General features: G+C 44.1%; 1 protein-coding gene across 1 annotated transcript in view; it reads right to left on the bottom strand.

Annotated features, from left to right (window-relative positions):
- The window catches only part of mocos (molybdenum cofactor sulfurase), a 233,819-nt gene extending 232,216 nt beyond the window's left edge, over positions 1 to 1,603 (bottom strand). The window contains exon 1 of the mRNA XM_043690069.1: positions 1,471 to 1,603. Within this exon, the coding sequence (XP_043546004.1) occupies positions 1,471 to 1,594 (124 nt within the window). The 5' untranslated portion in view covers positions 1,595 to 1,603. The remainder of the gene's footprint in view (positions 1 to 1,470) is intronic.
- Between the last annotated feature and the right edge of the window lie 7,490 nt (positions 1,604 to 9,093).

Consider the following 9,093-nt stretch of genomic DNA (forward strand, 5'->3'; position numbering starts at 1 on the left):
TTCGCCGAGCTGGAAGTTTTTGTTGCAAACGTTTCGTCCCCTGTCTAGGTGACATCCTCAGTAAACACATAGACCTGGACCCAATATACCGGCCACTACAGCGGACAGCTGAAACTAACAACGGGAAGCGGCAGGGACAGGCCACTATAAATGCCGGAGGAAACACCGCAGAAGCGCTTCACAGGAGGCTCCCAAGCACTGAGGATGTCACCTAGACAGGGGACGAAACGTTTGCAACAAAAACTTCCAGCTCGGCGAACAGAACCACAGCAGAAAACCTCCTGTGTCAACAGATTTGAAGACTTTTGCAGGGGGCATCACTGGTGATATTTCTTTGTGATTCTAGGTGTCTACATTTATGCTTTACATGACTCCGACACATACACAGACTCATGCAAGATCAATGCTTTGCACAACAAGTGTCTAGTGCCAGGTTACCAAACATTTTCTTCCTCAGGCAGCCAAAGGCTGCGCTGGCACATTAGAGACTGTTGAATTTTATTTATGGCTGTTCTCTTGAAAAAAGCTCCCAAAATTGGAGGGTTGGGCTGTGTTGACCAGTGACTCACTGTGGATCTTGATAGCCAAAGAATGGAGCTGCATAGCAGCAGCAGATTAATAGCAGATCTTTGCGCTCTGGTTGGTTAGCACAAAGCTCATACTGTCATATGCCTTTGTGAATGCATCAATGATGGTTTGAAGGTCAGCCTCAGAGTGTGCACAGAAAAGCAGTGTCAGCATACTGCAGCTCAATGACAGAGGCTGCAGTGGTCTAGGCTGAACTGGAGGTGACGCAGATTGAACTGCTCCAGCTCATCCTGTAGAAAAGTTTCACTGCAGTGGGGATCTTCCTGGATATGAGGTGGAGAATTGCAAAAGATAGAGATGAGTGTTGTGCAATTGCACGATGTTGTTTGAAATCAGTGTGCATACACACCATCTAGTTTTTCCAAACATTGTCAACTATTTCCTGGTACTATTACATTATGAGGTGATCACCTGCAAAATTCTCATACCCCCAAGATCCATCTAAAACATATAGACTTTTTAAAAAATCAAATTCCATTACACAGCTTTAATTCTACCACATCCAGAAGTACCTGTCACTGCAGTATCTGTATTCACTACCCCAAGGATCAAATAATGCTGCCCATGGTCCACAACAGCTGGACTCTCCATCTCGTTATATCCTTTATAACCAAATGGATCTTGATTTCTGCCTTTGTGTGTTCTCAGCTTCTTAATACTGTAATTGAATCTATAGCTAACCAAATACTGTACACTTATTTACAATGCGCACGCAAATATGCATTGGGGCATGGGGAAGAGCATGGGATCGGGCGGAAAAGAAATTTCTCGCAAGTTAAAAACCAACTATTCCTGGGACCCGGGTGGTGGGGAAAGTTATTCCCAGTGGGCCCCAGGACCAATGCCAATGACCGGGCCTTCCTTTCTTGCTCGGTTGGTTACCTGTGAGTCGACTGAATTCGCGGGGCCGTATCGCTTCGATCGCTGCCCCGCACCCCTGCTGCTTGAAAGCTGCAGCAAACAGCTCTAGGTTGCTGCGCTCCGGCGGTGTCGCTTCCTCCTCCATTTAGTGTGGGCTCAGAACCGGCTTCTCCTCAGAGACCAAAGGGCCAAGGCGCAGCTCCTCCCACTCCTCGGCCTGGGCCCGCCTGCACTTGGGAAAAGAGACAGAGGCGCCGAGTCTGGAACCGGGCGTAGTAAATAAAGGGAGCTGTAAAATCATTTAACAGGTAACCAGGCCGAGGCCCTGCGAGGAGCAAAACAGTTATAATCGTTAAAATGATAATTTTGGCAGAAGGTCGAGCTGGGGTCATGACACTCCTGGGGACAGATCAGGTTATGGATTCAGGGTGTAATCATTGCATAGATTGGAAAGGTGATTCTGGATTAGTGATGCTGGAAGAGCACAGCGGTTCAGGCAGCATCCAAGGAGCAGCGAGATCGACATTTCGGGCAAAAGCCCTTCATCAGGAATAAAGGCAGAGAGCCTGAAGCGGGGTTGGTGGTGAGGGAGTGGCGGTGAAGGAGGCCCAGGACCTCCATGTCCTCGGCAGAGTGGGAGGGGGAGTTGAAATGTTGGACTACGGGGCGGTGTGGTTGATTGGTGCAGGTGTCCCGGAGATGTTCCCTAAAGCGCTCTGCTAGGAGGCGAGTTGAGCATTATCAGATTAGTCACAATCTCATTGAATGGCTTACTTTAGCGAAAGAAAATCTGAGAACTGTAGACGCTGGAAATCAGAAACAAAAACAGAAAATGCTGAAAAACAATCAGTTCTTGCAGTATCTGTTGAGACAAACCAGAGTTTAAATTTCGAGTAGTTTTAAAGAAGAATCAGTGAAACGTTAACTGCTTTCTCTGCACAGATGTTGGCAGACTTACTGTTTTTCCAGCAATTTCTATTTTTGTTTGTGCCTACCTTAGCTCCTGCATTTTTTGGTTTTGTGGTCTTACAAGCCTTACAAACCAAAATTAGGCATTAGACCACCCGTCTTGAAAAATACCTTGCATTGTGTTGTGCAGCACCACAACCATGCTAAATAAGACAGGTTTTGAAAAGATCCAGCAATTCAAAACTGGGCATCCATGTAGTGCCATGGCTTAGTTGAAGCAGCAGAATTGTATTCAGTCACAATCTGTCACTGCATGGACTAGCATATAACCTGTTCTACCAGTACTGTCAAGCTTGGTCAATGAACAGTAGAAGAGGACATGGCAAGGGCAGCGCCAGAACAAAACCTAAAAATGCCAACCTGGTGACGCTACAACACTGGGCTATTTGCCTATCAAACTGCAAAATCAGCACACAGATCAGAGTTTGGCAACCACAACCAACAAATCACATCTAAACTCTGCAGTTCTGATACATGTTATTCATTCGTGAGATGTAGATTTTGTTAGCTGGACAAATATTTATGCCCATCTCTATTGACCTGAAAAGGTACTAGTGAGCTGCCTTCTTAAGGCATTGCAGTCCAATATAGGCACATTCACAATAGTGTGAGGGAGGGAGTTACAGGATTTTGACCAGTAACACTGAAAGAACTACAATGGATTTCCAAGTCAACATGACGAGCAGACAGAAACCTGCAGGTGTGTTGGCATGTAGCTGCTACCCTTGTTCTATGTAGGTTATAGATCTAGCAGGTGCAGTCTAAGAAGCTTTGGTGAATTTCTGTATTGCATCTTGGAGATAATGCACTCTGCCGCTATTGTGCATCAGTGATGTAGGGAGTGAATGTGGTGCCAATAAAAAGAGCTGCTTTGTCCTGAATAGTGTCAAGCTTCTTCAGTGTTGTTGGAGCTGTAGTTATCCAGGTAATTAGTATTCCATCATTCCTGACTTGTGCTTTGTGGACAGGCTTTAGGAAGTCAGTGGGTGAGTTACTCACTGCAAGATTTCTAGCTTCTGACTTGCTCTTGTAGCCATTATATTTATGCGGTTAATCCAGTAGGTGGTAACTGTTGATAATGGAGGAATTCAGTGCTATAATGCCATTAAATGACAAGGGTGATCATTAGTCTCTCTCACTGGAGATTGCCAACATTGGTCATTGCTTGGGACTTGTCCAATGCAGATTTTGCTTTCAACTTGTCAGCCCACATCTGGATATTGTCCAGGTGTTGCTGTTTTTTGACATAGACAGCTTTATTATCTGATGAGTTGCAAGTCGTGCTGAGCATTGTGCATCATCAGTAAACATCCACACTTCTGACCATTCATAGAGTCATAGATATGTATAGCACGGAAACAACTTCGGTCCAATTTGTCCATGCTAATCAGATATCCTAATCTAGACCCATTTGCCAGCATTTGGCCCATGTCCCCCTAAACCCTTCCTACTCATATATCCATCCAGATGCTTTTTAAATGTTGTAATTGTACCAGCCTGCCCTATGTCTTCTGGCAACTCATTCCATACATGCACCATCTTCAGCACGAAAAGGTTGCCCTTTAAGTCCCTTTTAAATCTCTCCCCTCTCACCTTACACCTATGCCATCTAATTTTGGACTCACCCAATTCTATTTACCTTTTCCATGCACCTCATGATTTTATAAACCTCTACAAGGTCACCCTTCAGCCTCTAACACTCCAGCAAAAACAGCTCCTGCTTATTCAGCCTCTCCCTATAGCTCAAAGCGCCTAATCTTGGTAACATCCTCACAAATCTTTTCTGAACCCTTTGATGGCAAGGGTGTAGGCGTAGGGAATACTGGATGACGAGAGAAATTGAAGTTTTGGTTAAGAAAAAGAGGGAAGCATATGTCAGCTATAGACATGAGAGATCGAATGAATCCTTAGAAGAGTATAAACGCAGTTGGAATATACTTAAGAGGGAAATCATAGGGCAAAAAGGGACCTGAGATAGCTTTGGCAAATATGGTTAAAGAGAATCCAAAGGGATTCTATACATACATTAAGGACAAAAGGGTAACTGGGGAGAGAATAGGGCCCCTCAAAGATCAAGGCAGCCTATGTATGGAACCGCAGGAGATACTAAACGAGTATTTTGCATCAATGTTTACTGTGGAGAAGGACATGGAAGATACAGAATGTGGGGAAATAGATGGTGTCATGTTGAAAAATGTCCATATTGCAGAGGAGGAGGTACTGGATGTCTTAAAATGCATAAAGGTGGATAAATCCCAGGACTTAGTCAGGTGTACCCGAGAACTCTGTGGGAAGCTAGGGAAGTGATTGTTGGGCCCCTTGCTGAGATATTTGTATCATTGATAGTCAAAGGTGAGATGAGTTTGGCTAAGTTGATGCCAGTATTTAAGAAAGGTTTTGAGGAAAAAGCAGGGAACTATAGACTGGTGACCCTGACATCGGTGGTGGGCAAGTTGTTGGAGGGAATCCTGAGGGATAGGATTTACATCTACATAGAAAGGCAAGGACTAATTAGTGATAGTCAACATGGCTTTATTAGTGGGAAATCCTGTCTCACGAACTTGATTAAGTTTTTTGGAAAAGTAACAAAGAGGATTGATGAGAGCAAAGCATTGGATGAGATCTATATGGACTTCAGTAAGACTTCAACAAGGTTCCTCATGGTAGACTGGTTAGTAAGGTTAGATCTCACGGAATACAGGAAAAACTAGCCATTTGCATACAGAGCTGGCTCAAAGATAGAAGTTAGGGGGTGGTGTTGAAGGGTTCCCTTTCAGACTGGAGGCCTGTGACCAGTGGAGTGCCACAAGGATCAGTGCTGGGTCTGCTGCTTTTTGTCATTTATATAAATGATTTGGATCTGAACATAGGAGGTATAGTTAATAAGTTTGCAGATGACACCAAAATTGGAGGTGTAGTGGACAGCAAAGAAGGCTACCTCAGAGTACAAGGGGATCTTGATCAGATGGGCCAATGGGCTGAGTAGTGGCAGATAAAGTTTAACTTAGATAAATGTGAGGTGCTGCATTTTGGAAAGGCAAATCAGGGCATGACTTATACACTTAATGGTAAGGTCCAGGAGCATGTTGCTGAACAAAGAGACCTTGGGGTGCAGGTTCATAGTTCCTTGAAAGTGGAGTTGCAGGTAGATAGGATAGTGAAGAAGGTGTTTGGTATGCTTTCATTTACTGGTCAGAGCATTGAGTATAGGAGTTGGGAGGTCATGTTGCACTGTACAGGATGTTGGTTAGACCACTTATGGAATATTATGTGCAATTCTGCTCTCCTTCCTATCAGGAGGATGTTGTGAAACCTGGAAGGATTCAGAAAAGATCTATAAGGATGTTGCCAGGATTGGAGGATTTGAACTAGACGGAGGGTTTGAATAGGCTGAGGCTATTTTCCCTGGAGCGTTGGAGGCTGAGGGGCGACCTTAGAGATGTTTACAAAATCATGAGGGGCATGGATAGGATAAATAGACAAGGTCTTTTCCCGAGGGTGGGGGGGGGTCCAAAACTAGAGGGCATAGGTTTAGGGTGAGAGGGGAAAATTTTAAAAGAGACATAAGGGGCACTTTTTTCACACAGAGGGTGGTGTGTGTATGGAATGAATTGCCAGAGGAAGTGTTGCAGGCTGGTATAGTTACAACATTTAAAAGTCATCAGGATGATATATGAATAGGAAGGGTTTAAGAGGGATATGGGCTAAGTGCTGGCAAATGGGACTGGATTAATTTAGGATATTTGGTATAGACAAGTTGGACCAAACTGTCTATTTGAGTGCTGCACATCTCTAGGAATCCATGACTCCTCTTTACTCAGTTTCATAACATCTTTCCTACAGTAGGGAGACCAGAACTGCACACAGTATTCCAAAAGTGATCTAACCAATGTCCTCTACAGCTGCAACATGAACTCCCAACTCCCATACTCAATGCTCTGACCAATAAAACAAAGCATACCAAACATCATCGTCACTATCATATCTATCTGCGACTCCACTTTCAAGGAACTATAAACCTGCACTCCAAAGTCTCTTCAGTGGAAAGAAGGAAATTATGCAGCAGAAAATGATTGAGCCAAGAACACTAGCCGGAGAAAAGGGCTCTTCTAGTACAGTGGTAGTGGCCCTGCCTCTGAAGTAGAAGACCTATGTTCAATTTCCACCTGCTTCAGAGGTGTGATATAACATCTCTGAATAAATTGATTTGAAAATATCTACCCTGAGTATCTAAGAGCTCTTGAGGATCAGTGATAGTGCCCCTCCCTCAGAACCAAGAGACCCATGTGCTCCAGATATGTGACATAACATCTGTGAACATGTTGATCATAAAAATACCTACCCTGAGGAGCTCCCACAAAAATATTCTGGAATGAAAATAACTAACAACCACACATGTTCACATCTTCCTTTGTACTAGGTATGATTCCAACCAATGGAGAGTTTTCCTCTGATTCCCATTTACACCATTTTTGCTGAAGCCTCTTTGATGCCATACTAAGTCAAATAGGGTCTGGAAATGAAGAAATCTCAAGCTGAAAGGCAATCCAATTCTCGGTGCCACTTTCACATGAATTATACCAGAGGCCAGCTTGCAGTGTGTGCCAGAAAAGGTGAACACGTTTTACAACATTCCTTCACATGGCACTAGTCCTCTTTCTTTCCCATTTGACCAATTTTTGAGGCCTAGTCTGTCTCTTTAGTTCTGCTTGTTACATAAAATATTTAAAATTCATATTTGCTAACTCTATTGTTTGGCACTTTCTAAAGGTTACTTTTATTAAGTACTCATTTTGTTAAATCATCAGTTCATCAAGCTGAGATTTGTTTTCTTTGACAACTTATTTACCTTCCTTCATACCTTAATGTTTTTTGAAGTTCAGCTTTAATGTTGTCAAAAAGCGTGGTGCTTGAATAACACAACAGGTCAGGCAGCATCTGTGGAGCGAGGAAACTGGTGAAATTAACATTGATCCTGTGCAGTTGGAGGGCCCCAAGGTGGAAGATGAGGCATTCTTCCTCCAGGTGTCGGATGGCTAGAATTGGATGGTGGATGAAGCCCAGGACTTGCATGTCCTTAGCGGAGTGGGAGGGGGAGTTGAAGTGTTCGGCCACAGGGCGGTGGGATTGTTTAGTGCGTGTTTCCCAGAGATATTCTCTGAATCGTTCCACAAATTGGTGTCCTGTCTCTTCAAAGTAGAGGAGACCACATCGAGAGCAACGGACACAGTAGATGATATGTGTGGAGGTGCAGGAGAATCTCTGTCGGATGTGGAAAGGTCCTTTGGAATTTTGGATAGAAGTAAGGGGGGAGATGTGGGCGCAGGTTTTACACCTCTTGCGGTGACAAGGGAAGGTGCCAGGAGTGGAGGGTGGAGAGCATATTAATTGTTCAGTCTTTCATTCCTGGTTACAGGCAACAGCTTGTAGAAAAGGTGGGACAAAATAGCTATCTTTCAGTTCTTGGTTACTTCACTGCAGAAGGAGAAAGAGATGTGGCTCTTGCAGTCTGGTGACCTTCAGCTTCTGTATTGTTCACACTCAGTCTGCCTATCTACCCAATCAGAGTTGTTGTCATGCCGATGTCTCTGGGCTCACATAACTGGTTCTATTCGAAAACATAATCAACAGTCTATCTCCGGGTGAAGCTTGTTCTGCAAACACACCCATGGTGTTGTAGAGTCTCAAGCATTTACCCCATTATTTGAACAATATAAGGAACAGATCAAGGGACAAATGACAATATATTGTAAAGCATTAATACCATTGACAATGAAACCAATAGAAGAGGTGCAAGAAATATTTATAGTAATTCAAAGAGAGCTACATTCAGCCCAAAGAAAGGAAATATGCAGAAAATCTTATACCTTAGTATAAGACCAGAACCAGACCAAGGAGATATTTCAAAGCTTCAGAAAGACCAACCAGTGAACTTACGTTTGAAGAGGAGTGATGAAGTGTAATAGAATTAACTTCAGAAATTTGTACATTTTGGGCAACTAAGTAGAAATAACTTATTTCCCAGATGGTGGCTGAGTAGGATGCTTCAGCAGGAGCTCATCTGCTCCGTCCATTTCTTTTCACTTTTTTTTCTCTTTTGTCCTTCCTTCCTCTTCTCTCTTCATGGTCTGACCGCACAGCCTTGAAACTCCCAGTCTTCAATTTCGTGGCCATGGAACTCCCGCAACCAACTGCACGGCCCTGGAAATCATGGCCTCTGACTACATAGTCTTAGATCTCCTGACCTCTGACCTCGCAGCCTCAAAACTCTCAGCCTCCAACCTCGTGACCTCCGAACTCCCAGCCTCAGCACAATGTGGTGGCCTCTTAGCCCCACATGGTGGTCTCTTAGCCTGGTTTGGCAATTTGCTGGCCCAGTGTGGCATCTACTTGGCCTGGTATAACGATCTCCCAGCAGCCGAGCGTGGTGATCTTTGGGTGGTATATGACAGTCTCATGACCTAGCATCACCTTAGTGTGGAATTCCAATCGCAAGATGACACCAGAGTGATCTCCGGTCCTCGTGAACCGGGAGGTAAAGTCCAGAGCGGTCTACAGTCAAGGCCAGGTGCGGACTGGAGACTAGGTGCCAGCATGGATTGGGTCGGAAGACTGTTGTTCTGAACTTTTTTTTCTCCATTTTATAATTTATTCCTAAAGTTTGCAATGCTGGAC

The sequence above is a fragment of the Chiloscyllium plagiosum genome, chromosome 5, assembly GCF_004010195.1.
Source record: "Chiloscyllium plagiosum isolate BGI_BamShark_2017 chromosome 5, ASM401019v2, whole genome shotgun sequence".
In the NCBI taxonomy this organism is placed as follows: Eukaryota; Metazoa; Chordata; class Chondrichthyes; order Orectolobiformes; family Hemiscylliidae; genus Chiloscyllium; species Chiloscyllium plagiosum.